Raw genomic sequence first — 15,134 nt, forward strand, 5'->3', positions numbered from 1 at the left:
GGTGTGCGTCTGAGCCCCAGATAAAGGTAAGTGTGCAAGGGCCTCCACCTTCTCTTTGTGGAAGAGACAGGGTGAGCATCTGGGTGATGAGCTTGTCTGTGCCCGCCTGGCAGGAGCGGATCTCTGGATTTGCGTGGATGCTGGCGCCTGTGTGTAATGAGTCTGCGTGGGTTTGTGTGTGCGCCTGCATATGTATGTGTATTTCCGATACGTCTGAGGGTGTCTCAAAGCTGTGTGTCCATCTGGGACACAGCCAAGTATGTCTGGGTAGGTAAGATGTGTGCGTGTGTAAGTGGGTGTTTCTGAGCCAGGGGTCTTCTAGATGGTGTGAGTTTGTCGCGTCTGGTATTGTGTGTGTATGAGGAGACAGATTTTGTATCTGCATAGGTTTGCGTCCTTCTGAGAGTGTATCCTGTCTGACACATCATGAGGTGTGCTTCTGGAAGCATACAACCTATGTGTGTGTCACTGGATGTATATGTGACACGCATATGAGTGGCTGTGGATCTCTGAGCATGCGCTGTGCGTACGTGTGTTTGTGTGTGCTTGACAAGTGTGCCCGGGGACACAGGCCCAGCCCCTCTGTGAGGAATGCTGGGAGCCCTGGGAGCTCCGCGGTCCCCCCAGGCCTCCGCAGCAGCCGGCCTCATATTTTCCATCTCATTTTCCATCTCGCTGGAGCTGCCCGCCTCCCCCTAAGGACAGGCAAACCGCTGAGGATTCTTAAAGACCCAGGTCTCAGAGAAGATTCTTCCAGGCCCCCTCTCAGCTGCCACTTGGGGGGCTGGGACTCAGGGCAGGGACCAGGCGGGAGCTTTGCTGACCATAATGACCAACCCCCCTCCCGAACCCAGCGACAGATTCTGGAAGCTGAGAAGAGCTGAGAAAACATCTGGCACTTGGCCTGGTAGCCAGGCAACTCTCAGAACGTATCAGTTGAATGAATGAATGAATGAATGAATGAATGAATGAATGCCTGGAGAAGCAGGTAAGGAAAAGGGACAACAGAGACAGGCACTAACATTTACTGTACACCACACTCGAAAGGCTCCCCATGACCCTGAGGCAGGCATGCTTATCCCCCGATTTACAGAAGAAGAAACAGAGGCTCAGAAAGGCTGAGTATCTCACCCAACATCACACAGCTTGTAACTGACAAATCCAGGCAAGAACTCTGCTCTGTGAAACTCAGAGGCACAGGCCACCTCCTGCATGGGAGAGGGTGGAAGAGCAATGGCACAAGGGGAGCTCCTTAGGGTTCTCTAGTGAGGTTCCTAAGTACAGCCACGGCGCAATCGTGGGCACATTTACATAGCCTCTTGGTTTCCTTATCTGCCAAATGGATCTGACGTCAGAACCCTCAACACAGGGTTGCTGTGAGGAGTAAGGGCTTACTTAACCCAGAGCCTAGCGCACTGGAAGCGATCAACAGGGGATAGCATTCATGAGGCAAGAGCCACAGAAGTCCAGGGATCAGTGGTCTGGGGGGGGGTCCCCAGAACGTTTCTAATAGTCCAGCTCCCTGAGTTCTAGCCTAACCATTAACTAACCCTTAAGGCTGGATCCAAACCCCCATCGTTTCCTCTGGTACCTCACATCCCCCTTGTCCCAATCACGCGCTGCACAGGTGCAAGGCACATATTCCCATACACGCATGCACGTACATGTCCCTTGCCGCCTGCCTGCAGGCTCCAGGTCCCCGCCCCAGCCTATGTTACCTCTACTTGTTCCCAACAAGTCTTAGCCTAGAGCCTGGCACACAGCAGGATCCCTCTAACCAACCTGTGTCCCAGACTAGACACACCGTTAGCAACTAAAAGCTCACTGCTCCAGTCATGCTATAGAAAGAACAGGACCTAGAGTTAGTCCAACCAGGTTTGGAATCCTGGCCGTGACCTGGGGCCTCCATTTACCCGAATGTACAATGAGAACTAGAGGTAGAGGACGGATGCTTCCTCTCCTGGGCTGACATCTAGATTGGCTGTACTTCACTCACACCTAGACCCTCCAAGGAGGGAGCAGGGCAGCATGGAATGTGATCACACCTTCCTGTCCCCCTGGAAGCAGCTCCTGATTTATTCACATCCTAAAGCTACGGGGACCCACCTTCCTGGCTTCTCCCAGCTCCCCCAAGAATAAAGACACGGACGTCCTGTCTGCTCATTGGCTAACAAAGACAACAGTTCTCCCAAGAGATGTGGGATTTCACTGCTTGTAAAACGTTTTCTTGTCTATCCATACCTCCCTGGTTCCTGAAAACAATCCTACGAAGCTGCCTGGGTAGGTTCCATCATCTTCATTATATAGATGAAAAAAAGGAGCTCAGAGAGGCCAAGCGACTTGCTCAAAGCCACACAGTAAATGGCAGAGTCAGATCTGAAAGCCAGGTCTTTGGGCCTCAACTCTCAGATTCTTCCATCTACACTCAGATGGTTCTCAGCATGTCCTCACCACATGGTACATGGACAACAGTTAGCGGTGATGGGGAGGAAGACCTGAGACTACCAGGGTTTTGAAGGTCAAATGCAGTCATTGTGTCTGCTCTGCAACTAAAGCTGCATCTTAGAATCCTGGAACCTTGAAAGTTAATAATCTTCAGACTTCCTTGGCTGGAATCGATCCTAAGGTCAGGCAGCTCAGCTGCAGCCACCCCATAAATCCCTCCCTGAATCTTCCTTCTAATCACAACCACCAACGTTTTGTACAGTTTACAAGCTGCTTTCCACAAACCCTACATCTTCATCCAAATATGCAAGGTCACCCAGCCTTTGTTTGAATAACTCAAGTGACAGCAAGCTCACTCTCTTCTCCGTAGCAGCCCCTATCATCTGATCGAGAGGCAGCTGCCCCATTTACACTTTCCCGGCTTGGGCCCCAGGGCAGGCCTCTAGCAACAGGAGATCAGCCACCACCAGTGAGGCCTTCCTTCCATGGTAGACAGGTCCCAGGGCCCCCAGCACTGGGAGATGAACCCAAGCAGGGCCCCACCAGACTTGGGACTCAACCCAGGTAGCATGTAATCTGCAGGGGACACACTGGGGATCTAAAGTCCTCTCCTGGTAACTCAGTTTGTGCATCTTGGAAGCAAAGAGGCCCAGAGGGGCAGGAAACACGTCAAAAGTGCAATACACTCTTGGGGCACCTGGGTGACTCAGTTGGTTAAGCGTCCAACTTTGGCTCAGGTCATGATCTTACAGTCCGTGAGTCTGAGACCCGTGTTGGGCCCTCTGGTGCCAGCGCAGAGCCCACCTGAGATCCTCTGACCACCCCCTGCCCCTCCCCTGCTGGTTCTCTCTCTCAAAACAAATATACTTTAAAAACAAACAAACAAACAAAAAACAGAGCATAATACACTCTTACTCCAAGCCCTGGCTGTCTGGAGAACCGGCTCAGGGACCCAGAGCAAGTGCCTTCCTCTCTCTGGCCACAGTTAACCCATCTGTAGAATGAACAAAACACCTCCCATGACAGCCACTACACTTAATGGTCCACATGCCCAGTCTCTAGATTTTCATCTCACCTCTGTGAGATTGGCACCTGGATCAAACAAAGCTCTAGAGGGACCAACCCAAAGTGCACGCGGCAAGAACTGCACAGTTTGGCCCTGCTCACCTCGCCGCCCAACCTCCTCCCTCTCTCCAGTCTCTGTACTATCCCTCGAAGTCAACACACTTTTTCCCACTTCCTTCAGCCCAGAATGTTCTTATCTAGGTCCTATTCAGCTGACTGCATGTCACCCTCCAGTCCTTGGCCTCCCTGAAGGCCCCCAGCCCCACTGAGAACATGATGGGTGCCTCTGGAAACGTGTCACACACCACTGGGAAACAGCAGTGATCACAACTGCCCTCATCTGAGGCAGGCACTCCAGAGGTGTTTGCAAACATTATCTCCTTTAACCCTTAAGGTTGGAAGATGTGGGATATACTTTTTTACAATGAGGAAACTGAGGTCTGGAGATATTAAGTAACTTGCCCGAGTTCACACAGCCAGGAAGCCACAGACCCCGGATCCAATAGTAGCCTGAGGTCTGCGCATGAAGCCTGCAGTACTGAATGAATGATGGAAACGTGGTCCAGTGTCAGCCTAGGCAATGGGAGGTGCCCAGCCAGGCCCTGGCCCCTGTGAGACCTTGGGCTCAACCCCCAGCCTTCTGGGATTACTGCCCACCTTAAGAGTCACGGCTGGCCCAGGCAGACTCCAGAGCTTTGCCTGATGACTTCCTGGGACAGGAACCCACAGGGGTTGGTACACAAGGAGATTCTGAGGCAAAGCTCCATGGCCCATCTCCCTCGCCAGGACAAACAGTGTGGGCAGGAAGCAGGAGTAAGGAGCTCAGGGTGTGAGTTCAGAGCAGCTTAGGCAGGCAGTGCCAGAAGCAGCTCAGGGCACCAAGAGGGCAGGACCAGGCCTTTTTCTCGGTTGTCTCTGTTCCACCCACCCTCCACTTGTCCTCTCCTCACTACGGGCTTCTGAACACTGTGAGAGCTGACTGAACGAACCTTCAATTGTCAACAGTGAACGGCGCCTTTGGGAAGACTTACCCTCCCATTTAATAGATGAGAAGGCTGAGACCTGGCTTGGGGAAAGATGAGAGGCTGAAGGGGTGGATTATGCTGATTCAGACAGGCCCTGTCCTTTTATTCTACAAGTATTTACTGAACACATGCTGCAGAGGAGACACAGTTGAGCAAGACCCCAAAAGTCTAACGAGAGAGAAACCTATTGGGCCAAAGCTAAGTGTTGCCAGGCAAACATAAATCAGCAGAGTGATGTTGATTCTGTGGCTCTTGGCCAGGGTGCTCTGGATATGGTGCCAGGCCATCAACTGATGAGAGTAGTAGGTAACATTTCAGCCTCTTCCAAAACCATGCTCAGCCAGTGGTGGGAAAGCCCATGAAGCTTTCAGTCTTCCCAGCCAAGGCCAGCACATTCTATAAAGCTGCTACAGTACCAAGCAGTGGGCACACAGAGACTGGCCAGCACCCAGTAGGTGCACATGTTCACTGAAAGGGTGAAGGCAAGATAGGTCTGCTCTCCGGGGAAGCGCTCAGGTGCCCCAGATGCTCAGAGGGAAGGCGGCTTTCAGATGGACAGCTTCCCTCCTCTCACCAGGAACATGGGAAGGCCAAGGGCACTGGCCATGAGGGGCCAGTGGGGACCTCTGTGTACCAGGCAGACAAGAGCAGAAGACAACATCCTGGGATTTAGGAAGCTGCCTCTGAACCAGTTCTCCCACGACATCATCCTCCCAGGCTGCGGGACCGTTAGACTGGGCGGAAGTCGGACTCTAGCCAAGGGGATGTTCCCAGATGTCATGCTTTCAAATGGGACCCACCCTGAAAGGCAGGCGGGGACAGGCCTGAAGCAAGGAAAGCCCTGGGTAAAGACTCAGCATGGTGTTCTGGCCTCTCCTTGGCAGGGGACAGCCATGGGTTTCCCTGGCAGAAGTGCACACCGATACCTGTCCCGGAAAAGAGAGCCACCCAAGGCCTAGCTTCTGGCCTGCGGGTGGGGGGGTTCTAAGCAGCTGAAGGACAGAGGTTCAGCCCCTCACTGGCTACCCACCCCTCACCCCAAGTAATGCATCCAGGCATCTTCCAAAGCAGTTTTCTCATGCCTCCCTCCCTCCAAAATCAGGGCCCTTTGGCCAGTCTCGTCTTCTAGGGTCCTCCTCAGGAGACGGTTTCCCAGACAAAAAAGGGAGGCAAGGTGTGTGGGAGCCCCAGGGTAGTCTCCGAGGATTCAGGCCCCCTTTCCCAGCGGCTTCAGTGGGGCGGTGGGCCTGCTGGTGCCTCAGGCCCCTGGGGCCGTCACAACCCGCACCTCCCGGGGCCTCCCTCTTCCGCCCCCACCAGCGCCCCCACCTTGAGATAGTCGTTCTCCGAACGTAGCTCCTCCAGCTCCCGCACGAAGCCGCCGGGCCCACAGTCCAGCATCTCCTCGGTGAGGTCGGAGAAGGCGAGCGAGGCACTGAGTGGCAGGCGGCTGCTGCCCACCGACGACGCGGCCACCGACGGCTCATCGGGGGAGGCGGGCGGCCGCGGGGGCTGCTGTGCTGGCGGCGCGGACTGGGGCGGCTGCCCGGTGCGGGCCCCCGCCGGGCCCCCGGCCGCGGACTCGGCGTCGCTGCTCAGCGCCAGCTCCAGGCCCAGCAAGCGCGCCTCCTCCGACGCGCAGTCCGACACCTCCGAGCTGCTGTCGGTGAGGCTGGGCGGCGGGGGCGGCGGTCGCGGCCCGGTGCCCGGGCGCGGGCGGCCCTTGGCGCGAACCCCGGTGCGGACCCCGGCCACTCGCGTCCCCGCGCTCCGCGCCCCGGGCGCCACTGCGCGCCCCTTCTTGTCGGGCCGCGCGGAGGACGCGGCGCTGCAGGCGGCTGCGGCGCCGGGGCCTGGGCCTCGGCGGCCCTTGGCCAGAGACCAGCCGGCCACGTCCTTGGGTCGGGCCGGCGACGGCGCGCGGTGGCTCTTCTTCCTCTCCGGGGCGGGCGCGGGCGGGGGACCGCAGCCCCGGGCCGGGGGCTCCCCCGCCGGCACCTCCATCGCGGCCTCCCTTGGCCTCAGCGAGCGGCGCGCATGGCCCGGGCCCACCCGGCCTCCGCGCCCCTGGGGAGGGTCCCGGCGCCGCTCCGGCCCCTCGGACCGCGGCTCCTCTCGGCCCACCTCAGCCCCGGGGCTGCGCTCTGGCCCCGACCCCCGCCGCACCGGCTCTCCGCTGCCCTGAGCTCGGAGAGAGCGGCCCGATCGCCTCCAGGCGCCCCGGCTGCGGCTCCGGCTCCGCCCGGCGCCCGCCCCCTCGGCCTCGCCGCGCCCCCGGAGTGCGCCCGGGACTCGGCTGCCTGCGCGCCGATCGCTCCCTCGGGCTCCGAGTCCGGCAGCGGCCCGGGCCCCGGCTCCGCCCGGCGCGGCCCGCCCCCCGCGCAGCCCCGCCAGCTCCCCGCCCAGCCGCCTCGGCTCGGGGGCGCGCGGCTCCGCGAACAAAAGGCGGACGCGGCGGGAGCGGCAGGGAGGGACACAGGCTGCGAGCGAGGGAGGGATCTGCGAGGCAACAGCGACCCCCTCGAGGGTCAGGCGGGCCTGGGCTGCCGCGGCCCGGGCTCCGTCCTCCTCCGCTCTGCCGCCGCCCCCTCCCCTGCCCGCCTGGGGAACGCACCCGGCCGAGGCTCCCCTGCGCCCAGCGTCCGGGCAGGGGCCGCGGGAGCGGCGAGCGAGGGGACTCCCAGGCAGAGGCCGGGCGGACCTCAGATCGCAGGAGCCAGCATCCATATACACCGCCGGTGCCTCGCCCCTCGCGGCTGTGCGGAGCGTGCGCGGACTCCGCCCCCCTCAACCTTGCAAAGCGAGACCAATTATCCCATTGTACAGATGCGTAAACTGAAGTCTAGGGAAGACACGCGATTAGCGCGAAGTCATCGGCGGAGCTGGGATGGAACGCAAACCTCACACCTTCAGGGCGTGCTCTGGTTCTTAGACCTCCGCTTCCCTCTTACAGACGTAGGGACCGTGGAGCCCTAGGTGCACGCCCAGCTCTGTACACCTTGACAAGCGGGAATCTCAGACATACTCCCTCCAACCCCGGCCCGCTTTCAGGCTCTGCACGGCTAAAATGGAGGCTGCCCACTATGAGGTGTCAGACCAGCGATGCTTTGGGAGTAGGTTCTGACCCCGGTAGGGGCTGGCACGGACTGAGGACAATTACCCTGATCCCCACACGTTTCTCCCCAGGGCAACCGGGACAACCCGGGACAGCCCGGGAGCACTGGCTCTGGTGGTTTCCTTTCTTTCCTTCCAGGGCTGTGCTTCTGGCCCTGTTGTAGATTTTCCTGTGTCGATCACACCTTCCCCGCCTCCTTCCCCTCCCCCGCTCCTTGCGGCTGCTACTCCTGGTGGAGCCACCGCCCGGCCCAGGCAGTTTTAAGTCTTTCGGCTGGCTGCCCCCGGGTGGGCACCCACCCCTCAGAGAGGCACCCCCTTGTCACCTGGAGAGGGGGGCAGGGTTGTGTTTACCTCTCTGCATCTTCTTCTCCCCACCCCATCCCCGTTCCTGCCTTCCCTCCTTTCCTTCCACCTCCTCTCCTGCCCCCCATCCCCCCACTCCCCCAATCCTGTTTCATCACCTCCCCTGCCCTTGACACTCAGGTGGCACCAGGTCTGCTTCTTCGCTTCTATCCCACGTCCCTAACAGCAGTGAGTACTGGGGTATGCCTTCTCACCTGAGGCATGGCTTCGCCTGATCTACATATGTCCTAGTGTGTGTGTGTGTGTGTGTGTGTGTGTGTGTGCCCCCTCCGCCCTCAGATTTTTCCTCCAAGTGGCCCCACAGAGACACATGGAGCAGGGCCACCTAGCAAGTTCTCTGCAAAGTATTCCTACTCCCTCCTGACAAGGCACAGCTCCCCTGTTCCCACTGACTGTCCACTCACCTAGTCCATAGGCACCAGATAGGACAATGAGTGGACTTGTCCTTGGTACATTCCTGACCTCATGGAGCTTAGAGTATGGGGGGGGAGATGGGCCACAATTGATTCATTACATAAAATACCCCTAGGTGGTATTGTGTGGCACAGGGGCAAAGCCTTCCCACCTCCTGGGCCTCAGAGTCCCCACCTGGTCTAGTGTGAGGGTCCTTTCAGCTCTGATGCCTCCATTTCTTGTAAGCTGGTCATTTTCTGGCACAGAGATGCTATAGAGTTCTTAGAGATGGTTTATCTTCTCTGTGTTTCCATTTCTCCTCTATGCATTATGTAGGTCTGGAGATGTTGGATGGTGTGAATGCAGGCAGGTGACATGCTAGACCCAGGCCAGCTTAGCCACTCCTGACACACCTGTGGCCACACTGGTGGTCCTGAGATTAGAGTGGCCTGGATCTTCCCACTTGGACCTGGGCCCAAGTCCTGGCTCTACCACATATCCTGCTTGGGTCCCTGACGGCTGAGAAGCAGGCTGAGGGCCCTCCCTGCTCCGAAGTTCTTTGGATTTGAGGAGCCATGAATCTACAGAGTAGCCCCAGCAACATGGCCCTGGTGGGGAGGGCTCCAGAGGTGGTGTGGGGCCTAGGAAGGGGCTCTGGACTCAGACTTAGTTCAGACCAGAAAAACCTGGACTTGCTGGGAGTCCAGAATTGGTGACATGCCGGCAGGGAGACTGTCTGTCTGCAGCTTCCTGACCGTCGGGCACTCATTTATGCCGGGCTCCCCGCTCAGCACTTCAGTAGAGGATCTCAGAAAGGCTAGGAGCTTCTGGTGGCTGATTGCATTTTCCAAAAATAGGCACAGCAATACGCAGCCCATCCAATCCCTCCTTTTAAGTGCGGCATTGACACTCTTACAGTTGAGCCACGGGATCTATATTCTCTCCCCTTTAACCTGAGTAGGCCTTTGTGACCTCCTCAACCAATAGAGAATGGCAAAAGTGATACCGGGACTTCCAAGGCTGGCTCCTAAAAGACAATTTGGCGCTCTCTCATGCGCTCGTGCTTGCCCTCTCTCTCTCAGTCCACTCACCTCAGAACCCAGCTACCACATTGGGAGGAAGCCCAGGCCTCGTGGAGAGGTTAATGAAGGTGTTCCAGCCAGCAACTCCAGCTCAGGTCCCTGCTAGCCACCAGACATGGGAGAGAGTGAACCTTCAGATGATCCAGCCCCCAGCCTTGGAGCTGTCCCAGCCAACGCCAAGTAGAGCAGAAATGAGCAGTCCCAAACTGCAAAATAAATATTGTTGTTTTAAGCCACTGGGTTTTGGGGTAGTTTGTTACGCGGCCATGGATAACTGGAATGCTTGTCCAAGGTCACATAGCTTGGAAGTGGCAGAGCTGAGACTGACTGGAACCCAGGGTCATCCGACTTCAGAGTCTGTTGTGCCACACTAATGGGTGATGTTCAGCTCGGACACACAGTGTATGATGCCTAAAGTTCTACTCGAGACGGAATGAAGCATCAAATGATTATAAGAATTATATATCAGATTGTAAGAAATGATGCTGGTTACCCAGTAGAAAAATCAGTTTATTTCCTCCCATTCGAGGTGCTGAATTGATGAAACTGAATGGAGACTAAATCCTGGAAGGGATCAAAGAGGAGGTGATTTTTTTTGTAACGAAAGGGTTTTTTTTTTTTTTTTCATTATACAAATTATGAAAGAAACAAGTCACTGGCTGAGGGAAAATTAGAGGAATTAATAGGAGAAACTGCTTTAAATAGTGTAGTCAGGGAGGCCTTGCTGAGGAGGTGATATTTAAACTGAGTTATTAGAAAAAAAAAAAAAAAAGCCTTGGGCTTCTGGGTGGTTCAGTCAGTTGAGCTTCCAATTCTTGATTTTGGCTCAGGTCATGATCCATGCTGAGTGTGGAGCCTGCTTAGGATTCTCTCTCTCTCTCTCTCTCTCTCTCTCTCTCTCTCTTTTTTCTCTCTCTCTCTCTCTCTCTCTCTCTTTTTTCTCTCTCTCTCTCTCTCACTCCCTCTGCCCCTCTCCCCTGCTTGTATGCTCTTTTTCTCTCTAAAATTAAAACTTAAATTAAAAATTAAATTAAATTCGGGGTGCCTGGGTGGCTCAGTTGGTTAAGCGTCCAACTTCGGCTCAGGTCATGATCTCATGGTTCATGGGTTTGAGCCCCACGTCGGGCTCTGTGCTGACAGCTCAGAGCCTGGAGCCTGCTACAGATTCTGTGTCTCCCTCTCTCTCTCCCCTCTCCTGCTTGTGCTCTCTCTCTCTCTTAAAGGTAAATAAACATTTAAAAAATTTTTTAATTAAATTAAATCAAAATTTAAAAAAATTTAAAGCCCTAAAAATTAGGCTGCTCATGGTTCATTAGTTCAAGCCCTGCATTGGGCTCGCAGCTGCCAGCATGGAGCCCTCTTAGGATCCTCTGTTCCCCTTTCTTCTGCCCCTCCCCTGCTTGCACTCTCTTTCTCAAAATTAAATAAACATGTGTATTTAAATAAATATGTGTATAAATACATTTTACACTGAGTTGTTCAAAGAGCCAGAGTAAGAGAATTCAGACAGAGGAAACAGCCAGGGCAAAGACTCTGGAAGAGGGACAAGCTTGATAGGTGTTTAAGGAAGTGAGAAGGTCAATGTGACTAGACTTGATGGGTGATGGACAGTAAAGGACAAGTTAAAGTTGGAGAAGAGCCAAGGCATGTCTCATTGGAGACTCTAAGCAGGGGCATGATAGAATCTAATTTGTGTTTTAAACAGATCACTCTACTTGGTCTGGAGTCATGAAGAGTTATCAGCATTTGGACAATATTTAAATCCATGGAACCAGGTGAGGTCATGTTGGGAGAGCATCTATAGAGAGAAGAAAAACTGGCTCACAAGCAGGAAGTTAAAAATTCCTGTTTCTAGGGGCACCTGGGTGGCTCAGTCGATTGAGCATCCAACTTTGGCTCGGGTCATGATCTCACAGTTTGTGGATTCCAGCCCTGTGTGGGGGCTCTGTGCTGTCTTTTGGATCCTCTGTCCCCCTCTCTCTCTGCCCCTCTCCTGCCCGCACTCTCTCTCTCTCAAAAGTAAATAAAACATTAAAAAAAAAAAAAAAAAAAAAAAGAATTGCTAGTCTAGAACATGGGTAAAAGGAAAAAGCCAGAGAGGGAGCAGCCAGTGAGGTAGGAGAGAACGGGCAGCAATGTGTTGTCCGGAGGCCCAGACACTAGACCAGACTGTCAAGTGGCGGAGAAGCTGGAGGAAGAGGAGAGCAGAAGAGTGCTCCCTGCACAGCACGACTCAGAGGCTGCTGGGGACCTCGCCAAGAGCAGGGGTGGTGGGGGCAGAAGCCCAGGGGAGTGGACTGAAGAGTGAACAGGACACGGAGGCAGAATGCAGGAGGAAGAGATGGAGCAGTGGGGGAGGGACTGTCGCATGAGATGGAGAGAGAGAGAGAGGCAGAGAGAACAGACAAGCGAGAGATGGACGCAGCCGGGATGGAAAAGGGGAGACAGACGGATCCAGTGATAGGGGCCTGGCTTCTGAACGGAGCGAGGGCCTTTAGAGATGGATGAGATGCAGGGGCTTCTGTCCGGAAGGTGAGGGGACGGCTGGCAGCTGGCTTCTGTTTTCTTGGTGGAGAATTAAGTCGCCAGGTGAGAGTGAGGAGACCGAGGAGGGCACAGACCTAGATCTCAGAGAACAGAAATCAGATTTCCCAGGACACGCGAGGGGGTGTGTCAGGCCATCGTAGGAAGCTAACTGAGGTTCAAAGTGAAGCCAGTCTGTGCAGCGAACATGGGGAGTTTTCTAGAAGGGACCCCAATCATTTTTCTCCTAAAGTCCTCAGGTGTATTTCGCATCGCTGAAACCACGCGGCACGTCCTCCCTGCCTTTTTTCACTTAACAGGATCATGATATCACGGTTCATTAGTTCAAGCCCTGCATTGGGCTCGCAGCTATCAGCATGGAGCCCTCTTGGGATCCTCTGTCCCCCTCTCTTCTGCCCCTCCCCTCTCCTGCTCCTCAGGACAGCAGAGGCATTTCCCCACTCATTTACAAACTCTTTGCAAACATTACTTTTAATACTTAGAAAAAATCCACAGAGTGGATGTTCCAAGGGTCACTTAACCTTTCCCCCTTTTTTCTGGACATTCAAATTGTTTCCTGGCAAGGATATCAGAGTTCTGAAAGAGGCGGCGTGTGGTCTGGAAAAGAAAGGAAAAGGCAAGCTTGGAGGCAGGGCTGGGATGTCTGGCACTCTGGCACCGAGAATCCCATCAAGAAGCTTTTAGGGGCCTCTTATTGGCAACTGGTGCTCCTGACAGGTCACATGCTAGGTTTTCCAGGACATGAGGACAAAGAATGGGACAGCAAGGCGAATCTCACTGGCTTCTCAAAGTGCCCAGTGCCCAGTGGTTCGGGTATGCAGCATGGGGGAAATAAGGTTGGGAGAGCCAGACATGTGACCCCTGAACCATTTATAGTTTAAACACATATTGCAACAGCCATGTTTGAGGTAGCAACAGGCCCCTTCACTTGCCTGTTTTCCCCATAATACAAGTCTGTTCTTCATCCCCCCCTTCCTGGAGGGGGCATTGTCCCAGGAGACCTGATAGGAACTCAAGTCCCCTCCACAAAGCCCAGCAGAGGAGATCTCTTTCAGCTGTGTGAGAATGAAGTGGGCCACCTGAGCCAGTGGGCTCACCCACCCAGTAGAGGCCAGGAGACCACTTGGTGGAGATACTTTCCAGGGGATACTGCCCTGGCTGGAGACTGCTTGTTCTGGGGTCAGCTGAAGCCACTTCCAACTTGGGGTTCTGAGATTCAACAACACAGCATTCACTGAATCCTACTGTGAGCCAGGGACAGAAAGGCAGCCCATGTGGACAAAGCACCTACTGTGTGCCAAGCACTGGGCTTCCCATGCGTGATCTCACCTACTTTCACAACAGGCCACTGAGGAAAGAATCACCGCCCTATCTGAGATCGGGGAGTATCAGGGCAGAGCCCTACAACATGGGGTGATGGATGGAGAATCCTACAGCATTGCCTTTTCTTATAGCGTCTGTACCCAATAAAGATAGGTTCCTAGTGGTGGGCTTCAGGCATAGGTGTGGTAAGAGGAGTTTACGAGCCAAGAAGTTCAGTGTCCTCCCTCTCTTTGGGCTGGTGAGGGCAGAGCTGGGGCCAGAGGGTGACAAGGTCTTGTTTGTGTGTGTTTATGGGATTTGAGTTTCTGATGGACGATAATCACTGCCAGGCTTCCCAACTGGAACGGGAGCGGGCACAGGGCCAGGACCTGCCGCCCTCTGGGGAGGTATAAGAGCCGGGGAGGAGGGCCTCGAGCCCGACTGGGGCAGACGTGCCAGCCACCGCTGGGGGACCAGGGTGCCGAGCTAAAGCTGCTTCGGACAGACTTCCGAGTGGAAGAGTTGGTTCTGGAAGTGGCCCTCTGTCTGGGGAGAGTCTGGGAGATGCACTAAGGAAACCATCGGGCTGGACAGGCTGGTGGAGGTTGCCAGAAGCCAAGGTTCTGCAGCGTGAGTACACTCTTCCACAGTTCCTGCCGTTTTCTTCCCCACTGAGCGACTTCTTCCACACACTGAGTGATGGAGTGACGATCTGTCCCAGAGGAGCCCAGGTGGAGCCTAAGTGGCCACTTGTCTGGAATTTGAGCCCTGGACTTCTCAGAGGCAGTGTGGGGGAAAGGCAATAAGCACTGTCATTTACCCAGTGCTATGAAACACCAGCCACTGTGGCTTATCTCACCAAATCGGTAATGGAGGCTGGGCTCAGCATCCTAGTTCTTGGGGGAGCGGGGTGCAGAGAGAAAATCCCAAGCAGGCTCCACGTTCAGCACGGAGCCCGACACGGGGCTTCATCTCACGACCCTGAGATCATGACCCGAGCTGAGATCAAGAGTTGGACGCTTAACCGACTGAGCCACCCAGACGCCCCAGCATCCTAGTTCCTCGGGCATTATCTTCATTTACTCTTACAACAGCCCTGTGTGGTGGATATTAGTATTTCACAGGAGACCGAAGCACAGAGATGTTAAGTAACTTGCCCAGGGTCACATAGCAAGTAAGTGGCAAAACCAGGATTTGAACTCCCTGACTCGAGAGCCTGTACTTGTAACCTCCGTGTTATACTATTGTGTGGCTGTGCTAAGTCTCTTCCCTTTCTGAGTGGTAATTTCTTTATCTGTGATTGATGATCAGAAATACGTTACCCTGAGCTTCCCTAAAGATGCCTTGAGATGGGTCGGCTTTAAGCACTGGGAAGCCTTGTTGGAAACATTATCAAGAACTCAGTGCATGCCCTTTGACTCAGCGGTCAACTTTTGAAATTTATCATAAAGGATATAATCAGATTTATGAACAGGGAATTTCATTACAGTTTTGCTTATAATTACAGAAAATTAGAAGTAAACAAAATGTCCAACAGTTGAGGAATGAATGATATGTATCCTATGATAAAATAATTGTAACCATTAAAAATCGTGTGTTCAAGAGGTACTGAATGTCATTGGAAAATTCTCATTTGTTAAGTGGAAAAGCCACTTCATAAAATTATACATGGTATGATGTATTTATGAAAGTGTGTATATATATGTATATTAAATAAATGAAAAAGATGGGGAAAATACCTTAAGGGTAGAGAGTGTATCCCTGAGAGATGAAATTATGAATATTTTTGTATTTTGCT

The 15,134-nt window shown here is 54.3% G+C and overlaps 1 protein-coding gene across 2 annotated transcripts in view; it reads right to left on the minus strand.

Moving 5' to 3' along the window:
• Nucleotides 1–7,284, minus strand: part of MTCL2 (microtubule crosslinking factor 2) — a 71,468-nt gene extending 64,184 nt beyond the window's left edge. The window contains exon 1 of one of the 2 annotated variants that reach the window (XM_060617257.3): nt 5,865–7,284. In XM_060617257.3, coding sequence (XP_060473240.3) covers nt 5,865–7,262 — 1,398 coding nt within the window. In that variant the 5' untranslated portion in view covers nt 7,263–7,284. The remainder of the gene's footprint in view (nt 1–5,864) is intronic. The other variant, XM_060617246.3, reaches the window with a different exon arrangement.
• Between the last annotated feature and the right edge of the window lie 7,850 nt (nt 7,285–15,134).

The sequence above is a fragment of the Panthera onca genome, chromosome A3 (assembly GCF_046562875.1).
Source record: "Panthera onca isolate mPanOnc1 chromosome A3, mPanOnc1 haplotype 2, whole genome shotgun sequence".
NCBI lineage: Eukaryota > Metazoa > Chordata > Mammalia > Carnivora > Felidae > Panthera > Panthera onca.